Below are 26,652 nucleotides of genomic sequence, written 5' to 3'. Positions count from 1 at the left end.
AAAAAAAAAAAAAAAACTTCTGTGACCATGGGCTGGAGAGATGGCTTAGTGGTTAAGCACTTGCCTGTGAAGCCTAAGGACCCAGGTTTGAGGCTTGATTCTCCAGGACTCAGGTTAGCCAGATGCACAAGGGGGCACATGCATCTGGAGTTCGTTTGCAGTGGCTGGAGGACCTGGCGCACCCATTCTCCCTCCCTCCCTCCCTCTCTCTCTCTCTCTCTCTCTCTTCTGCCTCTTTCTCTCTCTCTCTGTCCATCGCTTTCAAATAAATAAATAAATAAATGAGTATACAAAAAATTTTTAAAAAATCTTCTGTGACTAAAGGTGAGAGTAGCACTAATCTATTGGCACAAACATAAATATTTAGAGGAGCTGGGCATGGTGGCTCCCGCCTTTAATCCCAGCATTCAGGAGGCAGACCTAGGAGGATCACCGTGAGTTCGAGGCCACTCTGAGACTACATAATGAATTCCAGGTCAGCCTGGGCTAGAGTGAGACCCTACCTCAAAACTAAAAATAAATATAAATAAATAAATAAACATTTAGAGGGTAATTTTATGGACACAGCATACCCATTTGGGCAAACAACAAGAGTAGTTTCTGTCCTATTTATATTATTATATTATATTTATCCTCAAAACTTGTCAAAGGAAGCTGGAGGGATGGCTTGGCAGTTAAGGAGTTTGTCTGCAAAACCAAAGGACCGAGGTTAAATTCCCCAGAACCCAGGTAAGCCAGATGCACAAGGGGCACACACATCTGGAGTTAGTTTGTAGTGACTGGATCCTTGGCACACCCATCCTCCCTCTCTCCCTCCCCCCCTCCCTCCCTCTTTATCTCTGTCAAATAAATAAATAAATAAAAATATTTTTTAACACTTGTCAAAGAGCTGGGGAGATTGTCTCAACAGTTAAAGGTGCTTGCTTGCAAAGTCTGCCAGCCCAGGTTTGAGCCCCATCATCCACATAAGGCCAGATGCAAAAAGTGGCACAAGCATCTGGTGTTTGCAGCAGCAAGAGACCCTGGCATGTACATACATACATACATACATACATACATACAATATTTTGAAGATAACAAAATAAACTCATGAAAGTGCTGAGAATGAGTGAAGACTGAGTGCTCAGTGCTAAATGAGACATCTTTATCACGCCCTTAAAGGCTGAGGGAACACTGGAGGAAAGGGTGGAAAGAATATAAGAGTCAGAGGACAGGGAGGGGGACTTTGAGACACTATCTTCCGAACATGAAGGAACATTACATTATGAGCTCATAGCAGCTGTTGCTACTGCTGTAAGACCTCCACAAAATTGAACTCATCAATATTTCAACATGAATGATGGAGGAAGGCAAAGAGAAAAAAAAGTCATCAAAATAGAATAGGATCTAGATAGAAAAAAGAGAGTTCAGTGAAAGAAGACTGGGCAAGGGGGGAACAAAAGATGATATTGGGAGGGGATTATGACCAAATCACTCTGTGTTCATGTAAGAAAATTGTCAATAAAATGGTAAAAAGAAAAAAATTAGCCATGGTGGTGCACACCTTTAATCCCAGCACTTGAGAGGCAGAGATAGGAGGAGTGCTTTGAGTTCAAGGCCACCTGAGACTGCACAGTGAATTTCAGGTCTGCATGGGCTAGAGTAAGAACCTACGTTGAAAAAACAAACAAACAAAACAGGAAAAGTCTTTGCAAGTACGAACTAAAAATGAACACCAGTGGGTACATGTTAAAAGAGGAGAAGCAGATGGGGGAAGAGACAAGGGAACCACTTCTCAGTGGGAAATCTGAAGCACATTGATGTGTGTCTAATCAAAAAGAATGAGGGGGCTGGAGACATGGCTTAGTAGTTAAGGTGCTTGTCCATGAAGCGTAAGGACCCATGCTCGACTCTCCAGAATCCACATAAGCCAGAGACTCAAGTTCACGCATGTGCATAGACAGCGCAAGCATCTGGAGTTCGACTGCGGTGGCTGGAGGCCCTGGCATGCCACTCCCTCCCCCTTAATATAAAAATAAATAATTTAATTTAAAAATATGAGGGTGCTGGAAGGATGGTTTAGTGGTTAAGCTGTTTGCCTGCAAAGCCAAAGGATCCAGGTTCCATTCCCCAGGTCCTATGTAAGCCACATGCACAAGGGGGCACATGCATCTGGAGTTCTTTGCAGTGGCTGGAGTCCCTGGCATGTCCATTCTCTCCCTCCCTCCCCCCTTTCCCACCCTCCCTCCCTCTTTCTCTGTCAAATGCATAAATAAATAAATATTTTTTTTAGAAAAATGAGAGCTGGTTAGATGGCTCAGAGTGGGTAAAACATCTGCCAAACAACCGTAAGCACCTGAGTTCAGATCCCCAAGACCAATTTAAAGCCAGATACAATAGTGCACAGCTCTAATCCTAGTGTTCCTCAGGCAAGATGGGAGACCAGTATACACAGCAGTGAACAACCAAGAGATCCTGCTTCAAAACTGTTTGTAGTGGCACACGCAGAGGTAGGGACCATGAGACTATCTAGGTTTATTTATTTGTTTGTTTTTATTTACTTTTTACGTTCTGAGGTAGGGACTTGCTCTAGCCCAGGCTGACCTGGAATTCACTATGTAGTCTCAGGGTAGTCTCAACTTCACAGCGACCCTCCTACCTCTGCCTCCCAAATGCCAGGATTAAAGGCGTGCGCCACCACGCCTGGCTCAATAATTAAAAAAACATATTTTCTTTTCTTTGTTTGGTACCAGTCTCATTCTGGTTTGTTCTGAGACTGTGAGGACTAGGGTGTGGATATGACAGACTGTCTATTGAACATCTATGGTGAGATAAGTTTTCTCTCTGTCATTCAATGTGATGTTGTAATTGATTTCACTCCTGTTTTGCTTAGGTCTCACTACCCTGGCTGACCTAGAATTTGCTATGCAAAACAGGCTGCCCTCAAATTTGCACCAAGCCTCCTGCATCTGTGTCCCTGGTTTCTAGGATTACAGGCATGCACCATGACACCCAGCTGGATTATTCTTTAATATTGAATGAGAAGTCTGAGTATTTTCTCTCAGCTTCATTTCTGACCAAATTTAGTCGACAGCTTAAGCTCTTACTATTTGTGTGTCTTCGGTGTGATTATTTAGGCCATACGAGCTCCCATTTTAGTCTATGTTCTAGGTATCAGTTAGTCCTTCACAGAGAAAACATACTGTTTCAGCTCCACAAACAACAGCTACTGTGAGCAAGGTTCACAGAGATACAGATACACATTTACAAACATCTTACATTCTTGGTTGGTCTGGGATTGAGCTAGGGAAAGGATGAATGGGGAAAGAGCATTTCCACCAGGATTTGTAGCAAGTGCCTGGAGAAGGGTGTGTAGCGGTAGGCATTCAAAAAGAGAAAATGGGGCTGGAGAGATGGCTTAGTGGTTAACCACTTGCCTGTGAAGCCTAAGGACCCAGGTTCGAGGCTTAATTCCTCAGGACCCACGTAAGCCAGATGCATAAGGGCACATGCATCTGGAGTTCATATGCAGTGGCTGGAGGCCCTGGTGCACCTATTCTGTATCTGCCTCTTTCTCTGTCTGTCGCTCTCAAATAAATAAATAAATTAAATTAAATAAAAAAAGGAAAAACAAGGATTCAGTGCAAGAATGAGTTCAATCGCCCAATACCCACACAAATGTCAAGTGTAGTGCTGTGGGCTTGTAACTCCAGCACTGGAGAGGTGAAGACAGGAAAGTTCCTGGGGCTCCTTGACCAGCCAGTGCAGCCTAATTGCTGAACTCCAGGACAATGATAAACACTGGTTCTAAAAGGTAGACCACGGATGGCAGAGACGGCTCAGGAGTTAAGGTATTTGCTTGCACACCCTAATGACCTGAGTTGGATTCCCCAGTACCTATGTAAAGCCAGACGCACAAAGTGGCACATGCATCTGGAGGTTGTTTGCAGTGGCTGGAGGCCCTGGAGCACCCATTCGCTCGCTCTGTGTGTGTGTGTGTGTGTGTGTGTGTGTCTTCTCGATCTCTGCTTGCAAATAAAATGGAAAAAGCATAAGGTGGACCACATGTACACAGGCACTCACCTTCCCCCATAAAAACAGAACAAAACACCCCAAGTAAACACATCATGACCAAGCTGCAAGGCAGTTTCAGGATCACATACACTATGTCTACAGAGGATAGCTAGATATGAGAAATAAAGAGAGGACACTGGTTTCAGATAATAAAAGTCCCTGGGGGCCATGGTGAGTAGTCTGCCCAAGATCTGAAAGAAAGAAACTGTTGGAGTCAAAGAGTAACACACATGTGCTTTCAGATGAAGCAGGTGGGGCTGGGGAAATGGTGCAGCAGTTAAAGGCACTTGCTTGCAAAGCCTGCAAACCACCAGAGTTCAACCTTCCCCAGTATCCATGTAAAGCCAGGCACAACATGGCACATGGGCCTGTAATCCCAATTAGACTGACAGTGCAAGGTGGAGTCAGGAAAACCCGAAGTGTGTGAACCAGCTAGACTAGCATTAGTGCGTGGCAACCTTTCTCAAAGGTGGTGGAGGAAGAACACAGATACCCTGAGGTTACCAGCCAACCTCCACATGCAAACACTGGCAAGCATGCAACCATACACACACACACACACACACACGTGCACACATGCACACATGCACAGTGCACACAAATATGAATAAATAAGTAAAAAGATGAGGTGCCAATGCCAACCAACCACCTTCTAGGGTCTCAGGGACAAAGAGTAGAGGAGGATAAAGCAAGCCAGGTAAGAACAGAAGCTACACACAGGTCCCAAAAGGGACAGATATCTCCTATGACTGCCTAAGAGTTTCTAGCTGGGACAAATGATTGTCTGAGGCTTAACCTTCAAAAGGGGTTAAAATAAAGTGAGGCATGGTGCTTCACAGCTATAATCCCAGTGCTCAGAAAGCTGAATAGTATTGCCATGGGTTCAGGGCTTGGTTAGCCTTTTTGACCTCATTTTCAACAATGATCTGATCTCCCAGCAACAGTTTTCCTCTAAACAACACAGCCACAAAGCTGCATTCCTCACAAGACAGACGATAGGCTTCACCAGGGCAAGAAACAGCTGTTCTTCCACTGATGTACCTTCAAGACTAGACTGAGACCTGGCACTCAAGAGGGGCTCAACAGGTATTTGCTGATTGTTCCCATGAAGCCACTCAGCCAGCCAGGTTGGCAGCTACTGTAACTCTTACTCTGGCTCTGCCCTTCACTCACAGATGAAAGCTGCGAGCTTCCTACATCATACTTAGAGAGACTCTCTTCTCACCCCCACCCAGATCCCCCACCAAGCTCCCAGGACAACTAAACCTGCCTTAACACACCCATTCCATGTCTATTCGTTGTTTTTTCTTGTTGCTGAAAACAAATACCTAACAAGAAACAATTTAAGGTAGAATGGTTTATTTGGGCTTGTAATCTGAAGGAATACAGCCCATCAGGGCAGGGAAGGGATGGAGGCAGAGTATGAGGTGTGTGAGGCAGCTCATCACATTGCATCCACAGTCAGGAAGCAGAGCCAAGGCAGGAAATGGGAGCAAGCTATGAAACATCAAGCTATGCCCCCCAATGACCCACTTCCTAAGCCCTACCTAATGGCCGGCCTTCAGTTAGGGACCAGGTGTTCACACCCATGGAGGTCATTTCCCATTCAAGCCACATAACCATGGGAAATTATTGGGGAATGAGTATGCTATTTGCCTAAGATGTCCCAGATGGGCTGGAGAGATGGCTTAACGGTTAAGCGCTTGCCTGTGAAGCCTAAGGACCCCGGTTCGAGGCTTGATTCTCCAGGACCACATTAGCCAGATGCACAAGGGGGCACACGCATCTGGAAATCATTTGCAGTGGCCAGAGACCCTGGCGCGCCCATTCTCTCTGTCTCTCTATCTGCCTGACCCCCCCCGTGTGTGTGTGTGTGTGTGTGTGTGTTCGTCGCTTTCAAATAAATAAATAAAAATAAACAAAAAATGTTTTAAATATGGCCCAGATGACATGGAACATCTTATTAGCTCCTGGCTACCTTTAGAGAGTAATCTTAACACTGATACTTCTGGACTTACATAAATCCACACTCATCTCCTTTACCTCCCCACAGGAGCTATGTGCTTCCGTCCAGTTCTTCACTATTTTATGAGCAAATTTCAGCTATTCTTGCCTAGCATATGCCTCTCCCATGTAGTACCTTCTTACTCTAACCTACAGCATTTTTTTTTCTGATGGAATGCTTGAGCATCGACAGTCCACTTGTACTGGGTAATACCGTGGCCACTAGACATACATGGCTACTGATGTTTAAATTAATTAAATTAAATAAAATTTAAAATTTAGCAGGACATGGTGGCACATACTTATAATCCCAGCACTTGAGAGGTAGAGACAGGAGGATCAGGTATTAAAGGATAGCCTGGGTTATATAGCAAGTTGAAAGACAGCCTGTTTTACATGAGACTGTGTCAATTAATATTCAATAAGTTAATTAACAAATTAATTCAGTTCTTGAGCTGTACTAGCTATATTACAAGTATTCTATATGGCTAGCTACTATTATAGTGGATGACGCAAATATAAAGTATGCCATCATGCAGAATCTTGAAGCTGATAATGCAACTAGCATTAACAAGAATACACTCATATGCTGGCCACTGATTTGGTTTGGTGGTTTGTTTTACCAGTTATGAGAGTTAAACTTCACTGTCAATTTGACTGCATTTAGAGTAACCTAGAAGACACACCTGTGAGAGTGTCTGTGACATCTCCAAAAAGGTTGAATAGAAGGAAGTCCCTCCCAGAATGTGGGTAACACAATTCCATGGGCTGGGGTCCTGAACTGAATAAAAAAGGAGAAAAAAATAGCCACGCACAGGGACACATGCCTTTAATCCAAGCACTGGGAAGGCTGAAGTAAGAGAATCACTGTGAGATTGAGGCCAGCTTGGGGCTACAGAGTGAGTTCCAGGTCAGCCTAGGTGAAAGTGAGACCATACCTCGAAAAAAATAAGTTTTTTAAAAAAATAATGAAATATGGGCTGGAGAGCTGGCTTAGTGGTTCAGGTGCTTGCCTGTGAAGCCAAAGGACCCAGATTCGATTCTCCAGGTCTTATGCAAGTCAGAAGCACAGGGTGGTACATGCATCTGGAGTTCATTTGCAGTGGCTAGAGGCCCTGGTCTGCCCATTCTCTCTCTCCTCTCCTCTCCTCTCCTCTCCTCTCCTCTCCTTCTCTCTCTGCCTCTCTGTGTCTCAAATACAAATAAATACATATATTTGAATTAATGAAATAATTTTAAAAAGGAAAAAGCAAGCTGAGCACCAACATTCACCTCTCTACCTAATGACTGAGCACACAACATGACCACAATGTGCTCCATGCTCCCCATACAGCTAGAGCTGCTCCTGCTTCCTTAAGCTGCTTGTCAAATATTTTGTCACAAGGAAAAGAAAAGTAACTAATACACCTATCTCTTGAGTCCCCAACGAGACCGCAAGTGGGGTTATGGAGGCAAATCATCTGTAACACATTGTATTTAGGGCTTCACTAAAGTGGGCAGCTCCAAGCAGTGACTTATCTTTATTTTTTTTTCTTGTTGTAGTTTTTTTAAATACAGTTTTATTTATTGGAGAGAGCGAGAGAGAAATAAGCAGGTAGAGAGAGACAAAGAGAGAGAGAGAGAATGGGCACACCAGGGCCTCCAGCCATTGCAAACGAACTCCAGACACATGTGCCCCATTGTGCATCTGGCTTATGTGGGTCCTTTGGCTTTGCAGGCAAGTGCCTTAAGCACTAAGCCAACTCTCCAACCCTTGTTTTACTTTTTTTTTTTTTTTCAGTAATCTGTTCTTACTAGCATTCAATCATTTCTACGGAAAAAAAAAACTTTCAAGTGGCTGAAATACCTATTTCTAAGGCATTTCCCATTGAGTTCAGAGTATAAAAACCTTAAAAATACATTAGCTTTGAAGCACTCATGCAGTCCATAGATTACTCTTATGATGCACTAATGGGCACTCACTCCAAACTTCACTATCTCCTTAGAAAGAGCAGACTCAGTTAAAGGGGTGGGGGTAGGGGCAAGGAAATGATGCCTTGAGCCATTAGGAAAGGGCCATCATGCCTGCAAGAAAAATATTTTTATTTTTATTCCAAAACATATCAAATTGGGAGTTAAGAGTGAACAAGATTGAATCCAGGGCCTTGTGCACAGCAGCTAAGTACTTTATCACTGAGCTATATTGCCAGTCCCTACTTTCTAATGTATTTAAATATATATATATAGCTGAGTGTGGTGGTGTACACCACTAATCCCAGCACTTGGGAGGCAGAGTTAGGAGAATCACTGTGTGTTTGGAGCCACCATGAGACTACGTAGTGAGTTCCAAGTCAGCCTGGGCTACAACGAGACCCTACCTCAAAGAAAAAAAAAAGTACATATGTAATGTACAGCATGAGATTTTTGTTGTTTGTTTGTGAGGTAGGGTCTCACTCTAGCCCAGGCTTACCTAAAATTCACTATGTACTTTTCAGGTTGCCTTGAACTCATGGTGATCCTCCTACTTCTGCCTCCCGAGTGCTGGGATTAAAGGCGTGTGCCACCATGCCCAGCTATGAGTTTTGATGTATATATACAGTACGAAATTTTACATATATTAATATTATGAAATATTAGCTAATATGAATACTGCTTCAATGAATAGAGTAGTGCAGGTGTTTCTTGGACATACTAATTTCACATCTTTTGGATACATAAATCCAGAAGTAGAATTGCTGGATTACATGGTAGTTCTAATTTAAAATTTGCACCAGCCGGACATGGTGGCACACACCTTTAATCCCAGCACTCGTGAGGCAGAGGTAGGAGGATCGTCATGAGTTCAAGACCACCTGAGACTACATAGTGAATTCCAAATCAGCCTGGGCTACAGTGAGACCCTACCTCAAAAAACAAAACTTAAAATAAAATAAAATTCAAGAAGCCTTTTCCATAATAGCCACACTAATTTACATTCATCCCAACAGTGTGCAAAGGACGCTTTGCAGGAGATATTTTTTTCTTTCTCAAGGTAGAAGGCATTTATCTTTGAGCATAACCAGTAATCATCTCCAAACTTAATGTCCCCACAGACACAGGATCCAGCAAGACAGGTCCATAAAAGGTCATTTTACCATTTCTGAAGTAGATTGTCCAGGCTGGTGGAATGGCTTGTGACAGAATCTCACAAGCTCAAATTAGTCTCAAACTCATTATGTAGCCAAGTCTAGCCTCAAACATCTGCTCTACTTACCTCCACCTCCTAAATTCAGGCACTACAGGTGTATAGTATTTTAGGGATTTTTAAAAATATATTTTATTTATGTATTTATTTGAGAAAGAATGGGCCCACCAGGGCTTCCAGCCACTGCAAATGAATTCCAGACATATATGCCTCCTTGTGCATCTGGCTTATGTTGGTCCTGAAGAATCAAACTGGGATCATTTGGCTTTGCAGGCAAATGCCTTAACCACTAAGCAATCTCTCCAGCCCCTTTCAAGGATTTTTGTTGATGGTAGTTGGTTGGTTTTGTTTTAACATTTCTTAATTTGCATATCATAAAGTTGTTGGCAATTAAGGAAGAGGAACTATTTCAAACAAGGCTTCACCAAAAGGCAGAAAAATATAATGCATTCATTAAACTCAATGTTTATCATAAATTTCCCCTCATAAGAATCAGCTTTCAATTGTGACTATTTCACAATTCCGCCAACAGATAGCAAATTAATTTCCACTCTAAAAATTCCTGGATCAGAAAGGGAAAAATCAAGTCATATCTATGATAAAGAACTCAAATTGGGGGGCTGGAGAGATAGCTGAGTGGATAAGGTACTTGCCTGCGGAGCCAAAGGAGCTAGTTTCAATTCCCCAGTACCCATGTAAAGCCAGGTGCACAAGGTGGCACATGCATCTGGAGTTCCCTTGCATTGTAGAAGACCTGATGCATCCATTCTCTGTCCTTCTCACTCTCTTGTGTCAAATAAATTAAATATTTTTTTTTCATGTTTAAAAATACTTTATTTAGGGCTGGAGAGGTGGCTTAGCGGTTAAGCGCTTGCCTGTGAAGCCTAAGGACCCCGGTTCGAGGCTCGGTTCCCCAGGACCCATGTTAGCCAGATGCACAAGGGGGTGCACGCGTCTGGAGTTCGTTTGCAGTGGCTGGAGGCCCCAGCATGCCCATTCTCCCTCTCTCTCTCTCTCTATTTGCCTCTTTCTCTCTCTGTCTGTTGCTCTCAAATAAATAAATAAAAATAAACAAAAGAAATTTAAAAAAAAATAAAAATTAAAAAATTAAAAAATATTTTATTTATTTATTATTTGAGAGAGACAAAGATAAAGGAAGATGCAGAGAGACAAAGAGAAAATGGGCATGCCAGGGCCTCCAACCACTGCAAACGAACTGCAGATGCATGTGCCCCCTTGTGCATCTGGCTTATGTGGGTCCTGTGGAATCGAACCAGGGTCCTTAAGCTTAGCAGGCAAATACCTTAACCACTAAACCATTTCCCTAGCCCCTAAATATTTTTTAAATTAGAACTAAGATTGAAATACTATCAGATACTGCCATCTCAAAAGTCAATTTACATCTTACTAAAATGCTTCCAGTTTCTAACTGTACTTTACCAAGTACCACCATCCAAGTCTTCATGTGTATATTGCCATGTTTTGGAAATGGAACATGCATTCTTTTTTTCAGGGTGTTATATGTGAATTCAGATTTTGTTTTGTTTTTGTTTTGTCTTAATATTTTCTTTACTTATCGTGTGAGGGGGGTAAGTGTGGGGGTGTGTACCTGCTACAAATGCATGTGAAAATCAGAGGCTAACTTCATGGTCAGTCCTCACCTTTCCACCCATTTGAAGCAGGCATTTTCTCTCTCTGGATTGTCGTTTTACTGTTATTCTTACCTGGGTTTGCCATGAGCTTCTGGAAAATTCCCCTATCTCTGCCTCCCATCTCAGTATCAGTTTACTGGATAACAGAAGCCTGCCACAGTTTCCAGCTTTTTACATAATCCAGGGACTAAACTCAGGTACTAGGGCTTGAGCACTTTATCCACCAAGCCATTTCCCCAGCACTTTGGGTTGTTTTTTGAGAGTCTCACTATGTAGCTGAAGCTGGCCTCAAACTTGCTATCCTACTGCATCCACCTTTCTAGTGCTAGGATTACAGGCATGAATTCAAGCCTGGAAAAATCGAGATTTTTCTTTATCCTTTTCAACAATGCAAAAAGACGTGCCAAGAGGTAAGAGCGTCCATGTGCCTCAACCTTGGGTTAAGATCCCTACTCTGCATGCCTCAAAAACCAGAAATATCCTAACTGCAAAGTTCACAGCACCATCAAGTGCCCTCCAGATGAACTGAAGAGACATGAAGCCAAAGTCAAGGTCATGGATATGCACAGTGGTCAGGAAATTGATGTAGAGTTACAAGTCAACTATGGTCATGATAAGCACGATCTGCAAGAAGGCTGAGACCACTTGAAGCCAAAATATTCTGTGGCATCCCAGAACATTCTACTCCATCCTATGGTTCAAGAGAGAAAGAACACAGTATAGCATATTTTACCCATCTGTCCTGAGTACTTGAAAATTCAGCATCTACTCTGAGAGGAACAGCCCATTTCTTCTTTTAAGTGTGCAAGGACCCATTCTGTACACAAGTGTGTCTACTGATGTCATAAGCAACCATAGCACTTACCATACATGCCAAACACAGTTCATGACAGCCCATGAAACAGATTTTAACAAATATGCCCCAAAAAGAATCTCCCAGGTTCCACACTATTGACTTTCTTTAGCTAGAAGAGCCAGAATTACCCTGGCCCATTAAGTAATTGTTATCTGTCCAACTAAAGTGACTCTTTGGGCTTCATGGTACTGGCTAACTTCTGACTCCATCCGTCAGTCTTTATCTTTAATAAGACTTCTTACTGCTAGCACAAACACTGGCTCTTAATGCTCTTTTTTTCCAGCAAACTGATAGCAGCCCATAAAGATGTTCAATAGCAATTAGGTTTTATTGTCCTCATCTCACTTATGTGTATAGGAGCCATTGAAATGGAAAATGCACCCTCCTCTGACTTAGTAATTCCCTTCTAGGAATTCATCTCACAAATGTGATCACATGTGGGTGCAGAACATATTTGTACATGAACATTGATTTGCAGCATGATTTAAAGTTAACAAAGAAAAGAGTAGAAATGAGTTCTGACCCTATCTATTGAGCACACAGCAGAGCAGGCTGTAAAATGTCCCTATGGACACCTGGATATGGGATGATCAATACAAAAAGCAAGGTTGGAACAATAGCTCAGGCATGGAAACACAAGTGCCTGTAGGTATCGCCCAGTGGCAGGACACTTCCTAGTACATGTGAAGCCTTGGGTTCCATGCCAAGCACTGCCCCCCAAAAAGAAGTCCATATCCATCCATGTATATGGAGAGATGAGTGTACACATCCACACACACTCACACACAGACCATCCAAATAACAACAACAAAAAAAAAAGGCAACTGCTTTTGGGAAAGAGAACCAAAAAACAAAGGGGGGCAAATAAGATTGTTTTGTTTTGTTGGCATGTGTGTATGTGTGTGTGTGTGTTTGTGTGTACTGTACTCACATATGTGTATGTGCTTATATATGTGTAGGCACATGCATATGCAAGTGTGTATTCATATGTATGTAGGTGAAAGTGGGAATCAGAAGTCGATGTCAAGCCCAAACGCTCTCCAACTTACCTTTTTTAATATTTTTATTTTATTTATTTATTTGAGAGAAAGAGGCAAAGAGAGAGAAAAAAAGAGAAAGAGAGTGAGAATGATGCATGTGCCACCTTGTGCATCTGGCTTGACATGGGTACTAGGGAATTGAACCCAGGTCCTTGGGCTTAGCAGACAAGAGACTTAACCACTGAACCATCACTCTAGCCCCTCCAACTTATTATTATTATTTTTTTTTTTTGGTTTTTCAAGGTAGGGTCTCACTCTAGTGCAGGCTAACCTGGAATTCACTATGTCTCAGGGTGGCCTCAAACTCATGGCAAACCTCCTACCTCTGCCTCCTGAGTGCTGGGATTAAAGGTATGCACCACCACGCCTGGCTCCTTCCAACTTATTTTTGAGACAGTCTCTTATTTACCCTAGAGCTTACCAATTAGGCTAGACTAGTCTACCAGCAAACCTCTGGGAATTCTTTTGTTTCCACCTACCCAGCAGTGAGTTGACAGACACATGCCATCACAACCAGCATTTTTTTTTAATATTTTTATTTAGTTAGTTATTTGAGAGAGGCAGAGAGGGAGAGGCAGACAGAGAGAGAGTTGACAGTCCCAAGGCCAGTAACCACTGAAAATAAATTCAAGACGCACGTGCCACGGTATGCATCTGGCTTATGTGGGTACTGGGGAATGGAATCAAAACTGGGTCTTTAGGCTTCACAGGCAAGCACCTTAACTGCTAAACCATCTCTCCAGCCCCCCGGCATTTTTGGTTACATTTTTTCAAGACAGGTATCACTCTAGCCCAAGGTGACCTGAAACTCACTTCAGGCTGGCCTTGAACTCACAGTACCCTTCTATCACAGTCTTCTGAGTACAAGGACTGAAGGTGCATGACACTACAGCTGGCATTTCCCAACTTCGTTATTTTGTTGCAGGGCATCCAAACTTGGGTCCTGATGATTGCATGACAAGCATTTTATCAACTTATCCATCCTCCATCTCAATAAGTAGTTTGATATCTGTCCTAAAAGGCTTAACTTTTTTCCACCCAGTGCATAAATGTGTCTTTAAAGTATGTACAGAGTTAGTCATCAAAGACGTAATCTTGTCAAACTTATGTAACAGTGGCACCTACTGGCAAAATTCCTCCCTATTCCAAAGTATCTCTTAAAGAAGGAAAACACCATCCTTGTCCTGGCAGAGCTATTTCAACTATTAGTCAGGGAATACATTTATATTAAAGCTTCATAAGAAACTCAGAGCTGATATAGGCCTTCTGAGCATAAGACTTAAAGGCACCATCTGGCTGGGAAGTTGTGGTTCATTATGACTTGAATTGAGAGCTATAAAAAGGCATAAAGAATATTTCTATATCCTTCCATGGAATGATCTCTAGCACAAAATGTTTAAGTTTTTAAAAAATGCCCATGTCATATGACCTCATGATCATGCCACCAGGCCTTCCCTACCAAAATGGACTATATCCGTGAAATCCTTTCAACTGTAATCCAAACTAAAATATTCCTTTTTTCAAAAAAGGCACTTGCTTGCAAGTATTGCTGGCCCAAGTTCAATTCCCCAGTATCCACATAAAGCACAAAGTGGCACATGTGTCTGCAGTTTGTTTCCAGTCCCATCCTCATTCTATCTTTCTCTCTCTGTCCTTGCAAATAAAAATATTATTTTAGAGCTGGAGGGATGGCTTAGCAGTTGAGGCATTTGCCTGCAAAACCAAAGGACCCAGGTTCAAATCCCCAGGACCCATATTAGCCAGATGCACAAGGGGGAACACGCGTCTGGAGTTCATCTGCAGTGGCTGGAGGCCCTGGCATGCCCATTCTTATTCTCTTTCTTTCCCCCCCCCTCCTCTTTCTTTGTCAAATAAATAAAATATTTTTAAAATATATGTGCATATATTTAAAAAGCAATGGACTACTAATGCATGTACAACATGCACATTAAAAATACTATGGTGGGGGCTGGAGAGATGGCTTAGCGGTTAAGCGCTTACCTGCGAAGCTTACGGACCCCGGTTCGAGGCTCGGTTCCCCAGGTCCCACGTTAGCCAGATGCACAAGGGGGCGCACGCGTCTGGAGTTCGTTTGCAGAGGCTGGAAGCCCTGGCGCGCCCATTCTCTATCTCTCCCTCTATCTGTCTTTCTCTCTGTGTCTGTCTCTCTCAAATAAATAAATAAATATTAAAAAAAATACTGTGGTGGAGTGAAGATACTCATCAGTGGGCACTGCAAGCCTTATAATTGGCCAATCAGGCCAAATGAGCCAACAGGTGCAATAGTGGCACATCTGATATGGGGGAAACCAACTGCCCTCTAATTGGACTGGAGGCCCACTCCATGGGAAGGGAATACATCCCTGATAGTGAAAACTTAAAACAGGGGTAGTCATGAGCCCTAGGGGTGTTAACGTCTGCTGTTCTCTGGCCAAATGTATATACTATGCTTATCAAACTGCCCAGTAAGCACTTCTGTTAATGTTCACACCCTTATATCAATGCTACTCTCATTTTTGGTTGAAAATCTTTTCTTTTCAGATGGCAGTGACCTTGGGGCCATTCAGAAGGTATCATGGTGAAGGAAAGAAATGACCGCAGTGCTCAGTACTGCAATATCTGTATCACACCTTCCAAGGCTCAGGGTCTAATGCAGAAGAGGTGGCAGAAAGTATGTAAGAGCCAAAGGAAGGGCAGGACTGCATACAACATGCTCCCTCCAGACACAAAACAGCCTGGATATCAATGGCCTCACAGTGCCTGACACTACCTGCATAAGACCATCATAAGAGGAGGAAAAGATCAAGACATCAAAAGTAAAAGAGAAACTGATTGAGATGGGGAGGGGGTATGATGGAGAGCGGAGTCTCAAAGGGGTAAGTGGGAGAAGGGAAGGTATCACCATGGGGTATTTTTTATAATCATGGAAGTTGTTAATAAAAAAAATAAAATACTGTGGTGGGCTAGAGAGATTGTTCAGTGGTTATGGTGCTTGCCTGTGAAGCATAATGACCTAGGTTCGATTCCCCAGTACCCACAAAAGCCAGATGCACAAGATGGTGCACGTGTCTGAAGTTTAACTGCAGTGGCTAAAGGCACTGGTGCACCCATATACTTTCTTCCTCATAAATAAATAAATTAAATAAATAAAATATAAAAATAAAGCTTAAAAACACTATGGCAACATTGCTTTCAGTTTGTAGTGTGATGTTAACATATGGTATTAGTTAAAAATCCTGAGTTGTACCTACACAAGACAATCATAATAGGAGGAAAAGATCCTGACATCAAAATGAAAGAGAAACTGATTGAGAGGGGAAGGGGACATGATTGAGAATGGAGTTTCAAAGGGGAAAGTGGGGGGGTGGAAAGACATTACCATGGGATATTTTATATAATCATGGAAGTTGTTAATAAAAAAAATTGAGAAAGAAATCCTGAGTTATTATTTGTACATATCTATACTTTGTAAAGAGGACAAAACAACTAGACAGCTTGATGCTCTTTGTGTGGCATGGTGAATGGGAGAATGCCTTTTGGAGGGGCTTGTACCTCAGGGCGTGCACTGTGAGACTGAACCTGTTGATACTGCAGTGTGCATCCATTTGGCTTCAGGTCGTTGGGTTTTGTATATAGTGACACAACAATCTCCTGAGATTATTAGTTGCGGAAAAAGGGGTGCAGTTAGCTTGCATGAGAAGTGCTGGGTATTTTTCTTTAGTTAAGTGCAATCAACTGTTGCTAAACAAACTAGAACTTGCCACTGTCAGAAAAGCAAAGAACTACTGCATCAATTAAAGTTCAAGGGCTCTGTGTAAATAAACACAATTTCCAAAATTCTGTTAATTTTTTTTGTATATATAGAATGCTGAGACGTTTTTGAAGTTTAAAAAAAAAAAAAAACAGCCGGGCGTAGTGGCACACGCCTTTAATCCCAGCCCTCGGGAGGCAGAGGTAGGAGGATCGCTGTGAGTTTGAGGCCACCCTGAGACTACATAGAGAATTCCAGGTCAGCCTGAGCTAAAGTGAGACCCTACCTCAAAAAAAAAAAAAAAAAAAAAAAAAAAAAAAAAAAAAAACACCTGGGGGACCTCATGAAATTACAAAGATTCTGCTCTGCAAAGGACACAGTGAAAAAAGCAAAGAGGCAACCTACAGAATGGGAAAAAGTCTTCGCCAGCTATATATCTGATAGAGGATTAATATCTAGGATATACAAAGAACTCAAAAAGTTAAATAATAAGGAATCAAACAAGCCAATCAAAAAATGGGCTATGGAGCTAAATAGAGCATTCTCAAAGGAAGAAATATGAATGGCATATAAGCATATAAGCATCTAAAAAGATGCTCTATGTCACTAGTCATCAGGGAAATGCAGATTAAAACTACATTGACATTCCATCTCACTCCTGTCAGATTGGCTACCATCATGAAAACAAATGATCATAAATGTTGGTGGGGATGTGGAAAAAGAGGAACCCTTCTACACTGCTGGTGGGAATGCAATCTGGTCCAGCCATTGTGGAAATCAGTATGGAGGTTCCTAAAACAACTAAAGATTGATCTTCCATATGACCCAGCTATAGCACTCCTAGGCATATATCCTAAGGACTCATCTCATTTCCTTAGAAGTACGTGCTCAACCATGTTTATTGCTGCTCAATTTATAATAGCTGGGAAATGGAACCAGCCTAGATGTTCCTCAACTGATGAGTGGATAATGAAGATGTGGCACATTTATATAATGGAGTTCTACTCAGCAGTAAAGAAAAATGAAGTTATGAAATTTGCAGAAAAATGGATGGATCTGGAAAGGATTATACTAAGTGAGGTAACCCAGGCCCAGAAAGCCAAACGCCACATGTTCTCCCTCATATGTGGATCCTAGCTACAGATGATTGGGCTTCTGCGTGAGAAGGAAAATACTTAGTAGCAGAGGCCAGTAAGTTAAAAAGGAGATATAAAGGGAAGAGAAAGGAGAGGAGGAGGGTACTTAATAGGTTGGTATTGTATATATGTAAGTAGAATGATTGAGATGGTGAGGTAATCTGATGAAGAATGGAATTTCAAAGGGGAAAGTGCGGGGGAAGGGGGAGGTACTAACATAGGATATTTTTTATAATTATGGAAAATGTTAATAAAAATTGTGAAAAATTTTTAAAAAATAAATAGGGCTGGAGAGATGGCTTAGCAGTTAAGCGCTTGCCTGTGAATCCTAGGGACCCTGGTTCAAGGCTCAATTCCCCAGGACACATGTGAGCCAGATGCACAAGGGGGTGCACACATCTGGAATTCGTCTTCAGTGGCTAGAAGCCCTGGCACGCCCATTCTCTCTCTCTCTCTGCCTCTTTCTCTGTGTGTCACTCTCAAATAAAATAAATAAAAATAAACCAAAATTTTTTTTTAAAAAGCAGCTGGGTGTGGTGGTGCACGCCTTTAATCCCAGTGCTTGGGAGGCAGAGGTAGGAGGATTGCCTTGAGTTCAAGGCTAGCCTGAAACGACATAATGAATTCTAGGCCCTAGGCTAGAGTGAGACCCTACCTAAAAAAAAAAAAAAAAAAAAAAAAAAAGATGATGATGATGATGATTTTGTGGGGAGCCAATTTTCGGCTCAGGAAATGGTTTTGCAGTTAAAGTGCTTGCCTACAAAGTCTAAGGACCTAGGTTTGATTCCCTAGGACCCATGTAAGCCAGATGCACAAGGTGGCACATGTATCTGGAATTCATTTGCAGTGGTTGGAGGGCCTGGCATGTCCATTATCTCTCTCTAATAAATAAATGTAAATATAAAAATAACACACTATGCCAAGTGAAAGAAGCCAGTTACAAAGGACTACATGTTGTATGACTTCATTTATATGAAATGACTACATAGCCAAATCTGTAGATAGGACAGAGTTCAATGTTTACCCAGGCGAAGGGGCACAATCACAGTAAGAGGTGAACGCTCTGTTACAGGTAGGTGCTATGCAGGAGGGACACAGGCAGGTATGTCAGATGAGCAACTGATAATCATTGAAGATTGAAGACCAATGACAAGTACGTGGAGCAAGCTCTATTAATGGTGAATGTGACCAAAAAATCAGGAGAGGGGCAGTGGAAATGGCTCAGTGGGCAAAGCGCTTACCGTGTAACCATGAGGACCTGAGTTTGGATCTCCAGCACCCACACAGAAGCAAAGCATAGCAATGCCCGCCTGTAATCCCAGTACTGGGGGTAGCGGGGGGGCGGGGAGACAGGCTCCTCCTAAGGCTTGTTAGCTATTGAATCTATTTGAATCAATGAGCGCTGGGTTCAATGAAAGTATGTGTCTCAAAAAGTAAGATAAGGTTTATTAAGGTTACTCTCACTTTTGGTAGAGAACCTTCTCTTTTCAGATGGCAGTGAGCTTGGGATGACTCAGAAGGCATCATAGTGCTGGGAAGAACTGAGAGAGGAGTGCTCAGCACTGCAATATCTCTATCACTCTATCACACCTTCCAAGGCTTAGGGTCCATTGAGGAAGAGGGGACGGGAAGAATGTAAGAGCCAAAGGAAGGGTAAGACTCCTTACGACGTGCTCCTCCAGACACAAAATGGCCTCGATATCATGACCCCACAGTGCCTGACACTACCTACACAAGACCATCATAATAGGAAGAAAAGACCATGGCATCAAACTAAGAGAGACACTCATTGAGAGGGGGAGGGGATATGATGGAGAGTGGACTTTCAAAAGGGAAAGTGGGGGGTGGGGGAACTACCATAGTATATTGTTTACAATCATGGAAGTTGTTAATAAAAGATTAATTATTTTTTTTAAAGTAAGATGAGGGCTGGAGGAACTGCTTAGTTGGTAAGGTGCTTGCCTGCAAAGTGAAAGGATGCAGGTTGGATTCCCCAGGGCCCACATTAGCCAGATGTACAAGGTGGCACATGCATCTGGAGTTCCTTTGCAGTGGCTGGAGGCCCTGACATACCCATTCTCTCCCTCTCCCTCCCTACCTCCTTTTCTCTCTCTCTCTCAAATTAAAAAAAAAAAAAACAAAACAGTGAGCCAAAAATAAACCTTTAAAAAAAAGTAAGATGAGGAGTTACTGAGGAAGAGCATCAAAATGACATCTAACCCCCCGACACATGCACACAAGTGCATGGATACATACACACACATGTCCATGCACACATATGAATATGCATATGGACACTACACACATATACACAAAACTCATGATTACATAATAACCCTAATTGAACTCATTAGGTCAAAAAAAGCATGAAAGTAGGATTAGTATTTATTGGGAGGAAAGGTTTTAGTGAAAGGGAGATAAGAGAGGGAAATGGGGACGGGGAAATAAAATCAAAATACATTACATGGGGCTGTCTCAGCAGTTACAGGCACTTGCCTGCAAAAGCTTATGGCTCAGGTTCAATTCCTTAGTTCCCACATAAAGCCAGGTACACAAAATGGTGTTTGCATCTGGAGTTCATTTACAGTGGCAGGAGGCCCTAGTGTGCCCATTCCGCCCCCCACCAACAACTTCCCTGTTTGTCTATGTCTCGAATAAATTTTTTTAAAAAATAAATTTCTGCTGGGTGTGGTGGTGCACACCTTTAATCCCAGCACTCAGGAGGCAGAGGTAGTAGGATCGCCATGAGTTCGAGGGCACCCTGAGACTACATAGTGAATTCCAGGTCAGCCTGGGCTAGAGTGAAACCCTACCTCAAAAAACTAAATAAATAAATAAATAAATTTCTAAAACTTTGTCTTTTTTTTTTTTTTTTTTTTTTTTTTTTTTTCGAAGTAGGGTCTCACTCTGGTCCAGGCTGACCTGGAATTAACTCTGTCGTCTCAGGGTGGCCTTAAACTCATGGCAATCCTCCAACCTCTGCCTCCCGAGTCCTGGGATTAAAGGCGTGCGCCACCACGCCCGGCTTAAAACTTTGTCTTTAACATGAGCTTTATTCCTTGATTGCAAATAAGTTTTTTAAAAATTTGAAAAAATAAAATAAAATAATATATACCTGTATGAAAGTATCAAGAAAGAAAGCCGGGGGCTGGAGAGATGGCTTAGCGGTTAAGCGCTTGCCTGTGAAGCCTAAGGACCCCGGTTCGAGGCTCGGTTCCCCAGGTCCCACGTTAGCCAGATGCACAAGGGGGCGCACGCATCTGGAGTTCGTTTGCAGAGGCTGGAAGGCCCTGGCGCGCCCATTCTCTCTCTCTCCCTCTATCTGTCTTTCTCTCTGTGTCTGTCGCTCTCAAATAAATTAAAAAAAAAAAAAAAAGAAAGCCGGGCATGGTGGCGCACGCCTTTAATCCCAACATTTGGGAAGCAGAGGTAGGAGGATCGCTGTGAGTTCGAGGCCACCCTGAGACTACATAGTGAATTCCAGGGTAGCCTGGGCTACAGTGAGACCCTACCTCGAAAATCCAAAAGAAAGAAAGAAACAAACAAACAAACAAGAAAAATAAAGCAGAAGCAGTAAAAGAAAGAGTGCAAAGCTTCTCAGGACAAACAGAACGTTGTTGGTGACAACATTGTTGTTTTGGTTAAATTCACTGGTTTGATTAAGATTCCAAGGGGAAGAAGCTCATAAAGACGGAGGACAGGGCTGGAGAGATGGCTCAGTGGTTGAGGTGCTTGCCTGCAAAGCCTAATGACCCAGTTCTTATGCCCCAGTACCAATATAAAGCCAGATGCAGAAAGTGGCATGTGCATCTGGAGCTCTGGTGCCATCTTTCTATCTCTTTCTCCTTGCAAATAAATATATAAAATTTTAAAATATTTGTTTATTTATTTATTTGAGAGACAGAGGTAGATAGAGGAAGAATGAACGTGCTGAGGCTTCTAGACACTGCAAACAAACTCCAGATGCATGCACCATCTTGTGCATCTGGCTTACATGGGTCCTGGGGAATTGAATCTGGGTCCATAGGCTTTGGAGGCAAGCCATCTCTCCAGCCCAACAAGTAATTATTTTAGAAGATGGAGGAGCCAGGCATGGTGGCATATGCCTTTAATCCCAGCACTTGGGAGGCAGAAGTTGGAGGATCTCCATGAGTTCTAGGCCACCCTGAGACTACACAGTGAATTCCAGGCCAGCTTGTGCTATAGCAAGACCCTACCTAAAAAGAAAAAGAAAAAAAGATGGAGGACATCTAAGGTACAGGGACTCCACGGCATAAGACCTCCTCACACTGGGATGCCAGGGGACAGATTAACAAGGCAACATGTCACAAAGGCTTCTGGGGCAGAGTCAAGGATTGAGTAGATATTTTGGGGAGAAAAGGAATTGGCAGAAGATGAGGACTGGCAGAAGAATGGTTGTCACTTCTGCTTTAGAAAGATAGATGGCCATCAAGGTGGAAAACAGACAGACTAGGGATGAGTTTAGAGCCAGGACAGCTCATTTATTTATATTAGCTGTTATAAATTGTTGTCACAGTCAATTTAATCCTTTCCTAAACATTAAGCTTGAAAGCTGCTGCAAAGAGAAATCAGTCTGAAATTGTACATTTCTTCAAGGCACTGCCAACAACACAGACTAGTGAGAACAAAACAATTTGATGGAAAAAAATAATAGGCAATAATAAATTCATATATAACATTTAAACATCTGGCACTGTAATGAAAAATAAGAATTACCCATTAGGAGTTTAGGGAAGAACAGAAACAAAATGACAGTGATTGGACCCAGAAAGATCAACAATCAATTCACTTACCAAAGGAACTGGGGTGTTTGGCTCAAATTCTGTGGAATTAGCATCTGAAGATGAAGAAAAATTTCAGTAATTTGCCAAAGTGCTAATACATTTCTTTAAATAGCTGGTTCTTAGAAAACAGGAGACCTACCTTTTAGGTCGAGACAGTTTCTCGCAAATTCAATCACCGCTAGCTGCATGCCAAGGCAGACTCCTATTGTGAAAAGCACATGAGCATGTTTAATACCTAACCTGGAGAGACTTTCTGTTCGATGGTTTGCTGCAGACTTCAAGAGAGCAAGACTGCCTCTTTTATTTCCTACTGTCCCCACCGTACCAAGAACTGTCCCTAGCAGTGACAGGTAGACTACTAAGGAGCAACTAAGGCCCAGAGTTGAGCAAGAAGCAACTGGAGGGCAGAGGATAAGCACCAGATGGCAACAATGTCACTTTCTATACTTGTCCCTACATTAAGGCACTTCGGTGGTCTGCAAGGCTAGGTCAGAGCACATGAGTCCTTTGGAGCACTACAGCAGCAACCCAAGTCAAGAAGGCATCTCCTTGGACTGAACTTTATACTCTGGTTTCTCGCAGGGATTTCATGAACAAATATGAGAGTGATCACCTAAGGGATACAAGCTGCTAAGAGATAAGGCTAAGAATGTAGATTAGTGAGTAGAATGCTTGCTTCACATCCATAAAGCCCCGGGTTCAATCCTCAGCAACGCATGAATTCAGCATGCCTTTAATACCAACATTTGGGAGATGGAGGCAGGAGGATCAACTCAAAGTTATCCTCAGCTACATAGTAAGTTGGAGGCCAGCCTAGGCAACATGCAACCATGTCTCAAAATGCAAAAATAGGACTTACCATGTTGTCTAGGTTGACTTCAAATTACTGGGCCCAAGCAAACCCTCAGCCACAGGCATATATCATTGTGCCTTGCTTAGAGTCAGGTTTTATAGATTCTTTAAAAAAATTTAGCCGGGCGTGGTGGCGCACGCCTTTAATCCCAGCACTTGGAAGGCAGAGGTAGGAGGATCACCATGAGTTCGAGGCCACCCTGAGACTACAGAGTTAATTCCAGGTCAGCCTGGACCAGAGTGAGACCCTACCTCGAAAAATCAAAAAAATTAATTAATTAATTAATTAATTAATTAATTAAATTTATATGGATGTGTGTATACATTTGTACACACGCACCATGGCCACATTCTGCTGCAAACAAATGCCAGATGTATGCACCACTTATTGTGTCTGGCTTATGTGGGTGCCTTGGAAATCGAACCCAGGCCAGCAGGTTTCACAAGGAAGCAATTTTTTAAATTTATATTTCATAACATTTTAAAAATTATTAGCTATGTATATAGTGTGTATACAGTGAGGATGGTACCATCGTTAGCCTTATCCCTGTCATCTCCCCATGAGGTCTGTGGGTGTTGCATTGTGGTGGTGGCCATCAGTTATGGGGGAGAGGCAATGTCTCTGCATAATGACCCAACTTATGGCTCTAATAAGCAAGCAATTTTAACCACATGCACAAGGTGGTACATGTGTCTGGAATTCATGTGCAGTAACAACAAGCCCAGGCCTGCTCATTCTCTTTCTGTCTGTCAGTCTCTCTCTATATATATCTACTTCATTCTTTCACTCTCTCTCTCACATGAATAAATCAATTAATTTGATTAATTAAATAAGTAAGAGCCTTACCCAGAAACGGAATCTTCTTGGTCCTTGCCCAAGAAATTGCCTGAAGTTTCCCCAGTGTTCCTCTGACTCCAAAGCCGCCAGGAACAATAATACCACTGAAATCAATACAAGCTAAAGTTGACTGACCATTATTTATTTTTTTATTTATTTGTTTTGTTGAAGTAGGGCATCACTCTAACCCAGGCTGACCTGGAACTCACTCTACAGTCTCAGGATGGTCTTGAACCCACAGTAATCCTCCTACCTATACCTCCCAAGTGCTGGGATTAAAGGCATGTGCCACAACACACAGCCACTATTTTTAAAATACTTTTTTTTAATTTTTTTTTTTTTGAGAGCGACAGACACAGAGAGAAAGACAGATAGAGGAAGAGAGAGAGAATGGGCGCACCAGGGCTTCCAGCCTCTGCAAACGAACTCCAGATGCGTGCGCCCCCTTGTGCATCTGGCTAACGTGGGACCTGGGGAACCGAGCCTCGAACCGGGGTCCTTAGGCTTCACAGGCAAGCGCTTAACCGCTAAGCCATCTCTCCAGCCCACTATTTTTATTTATTATATTTTTGAGGCAAGCCCAACAGACTGGCCTTTTTTAGGAGGGAGGGAGGGAGAGAGACAGAGACAAAGACAAAAACAGAAAGAGAATTGGCATGCTAGGACCTCCAGCCACTGTAATTGAGCTCCAGATGTATGCACCACTTTCTGCATCTAGCTTATGTGGGTCCTGGGGAATTGAAGCAAGGTTCTTTGACTTTGCAGGCAAGTATGCTTGAGGCTCTGTACCCAATCCCTAGCACCAAGAAAGAAAGAGAGAAGGCTGGAGAGATTGCTTAAATGTTAAGGTACTTGCCTATGAAGCCTAAGGACCCAGGTTTGATTCCCCAGGACCCACATGAGCCAGAAGCACATGGTGGTACATACATCTGGAGTTCATTTGTAGTGACTGGAGACCCTGGTGATGCACAACTATAATTTCATCACTGAAGAGGTAGAGGCAGGATGATTCAAGGTCAGCCTCAGTTAAATAGCAGGTCCAAGACCAGCCTGGAATACATGAAATGTAAGGAAGGAAGGGAGGGAAGGAGGGGAAAAAAAGGCTAGCCAGGCTTGACAGCACATGCCTTTAATTCCAGCACCTGGGAGGCAGAGGTAGGAGGATTGCTGTGAGTTTGAGGCCATCCTGAGACTAGTGAATTCCAGGTCAGCCTGGGCTAGGATGAGACCCTACCTCAAAAATAACAAAACAAAAAACAAAAAAAAAGTGAGATGTTACCATGCACATCTATAACTCCAGTCTGCAGAGGGCACAGGCCAGAGAATCACTGGGACCTGCTGATGGGCTCCAGGTTGAGAGAAAGATCTTCATCTCAAGGAAATACACAGATGAGCGATAAGAGGACAACCAAGGTTCTCTGCTGGTAGCTGCACACACATGCATGGGGTACATGCATCTGCACACACATGTACATACACCATGCATTACATATACCACACACACACACACACACACACACACACACACACACACAAAGAAGAAAGAAAAGTAAATAGAGGAGTGTGGAAAAGAAATGAACATCAGAGAAAGTGTGTCCTGCTTATACTTTAACTTTGTGGATGTAACAGTTCACTGTAGCTGTCAACACACTTTTCCTTCAGTGCCGTTTCACTACCGTCCCCAAATAAAACCACTTCCACTGCACGTCACCAGTGTTGCCATGACACATTTGAAATGAATGCAGCAGAACCACCTGCAAACACCACAAGGACTCCTAACTACCTTTCAAAATGCACAACAATTAGTAATTGGTATAAGTGGAATAATTACAGAGAAAGCACAATGGCATGGCCATCACTCGTGTGGATGGTTACTGGTACTTACTCGGCTATGCAGAGCTTCTGCCAAGCTTCATGAAATTTCACAGGGTCCTCAGCTTTGGTGATTGGCTCCAAATCAATGGAGTCTATGTACTGAAAAACACCCAAAAAGAAAAAAAAATAAACAGTCAAAAATACTGAAGATGGGCTGGGAAGATGGCTCAGTGGTTAAAGGAGCTTACTTCCAAAGCCTACCAGCACAGGTACAATTCCCCAGTACCCAGAAAAATCCAGATGCATAAAGTAATGCAGAGCCTGGAGTTGATTTGCAGCAGCAAAAGGTCCTGACATGACATCATACCATATTCTCTGTTTCTGTCTCTCTCACGACAACAACAAGTGTGTGTGTGTGTGTGTGTGTGTGTGTGTGTGTGTGTGTGTACATACATACATACGAAGCACAGAGAGACAAAGAGAGAGAATGACAGAGAGACTTAGAGAATGGGCACACCAGGGATTCTAGCCACTGCAAATGCAATTGAAATGCATGTGCCACATTGTGTATCTGGCTTTATGTAAGTACTAGGGAATTGTGCCAATCTTTTTGTTTCTTTTTTGTTTTGTTTTTTTGAGGTACAGTCTCACTCTAGGCAGGCTGACCCTCTACTCACTCTGTCTTAA

At 42.6% G+C, this 26,652-nt stretch overlaps 1 protein-coding gene across 6 annotated transcripts in view; it reads right to left on the bottom strand.

Moving 5' to 3' along the window:
- The window catches only part of Ctps2 (CTP synthase 2), a 152,307-nt gene that overhangs the window by 82,892 nt on the left and 42,763 nt on the right, over positions 1-26,652 (bottom strand). For all 6 annotated transcript variants that reach the window (XM_045140950.1, XM_045140951.1, XM_045140953.1 and 3 more), the window contains 4 exons: positions 26,036-26,124; positions 24,160-24,254; positions 22,600-22,662; positions 22,470-22,513 (listed from right to left, as the gene is read on the bottom strand). In XM_045140950.1, the coding sequence (XP_044996885.1) occupies positions 22,470-22,513; positions 22,600-22,662; positions 24,160-24,254; positions 26,036-26,124 (291 nt within the window). The remainder of the gene's footprint in view (positions 1-22,469; positions 22,514-22,599; positions 22,663-24,159; positions 24,255-26,035; positions 26,125-26,652) is intronic.

The sequence above is a fragment of the Jaculus jaculus genome, chromosome X (genome assembly GCF_020740685.1).
Source record: "Jaculus jaculus isolate mJacJac1 chromosome X, mJacJac1.mat.Y.cur, whole genome shotgun sequence".
Classification (NCBI taxonomy): domain Eukaryota; kingdom Metazoa; phylum Chordata; class Mammalia; order Rodentia; family Dipodidae; genus Jaculus; species Jaculus jaculus.
This window is presented reverse-complemented; position numbering and strand designations above follow the sequence as displayed.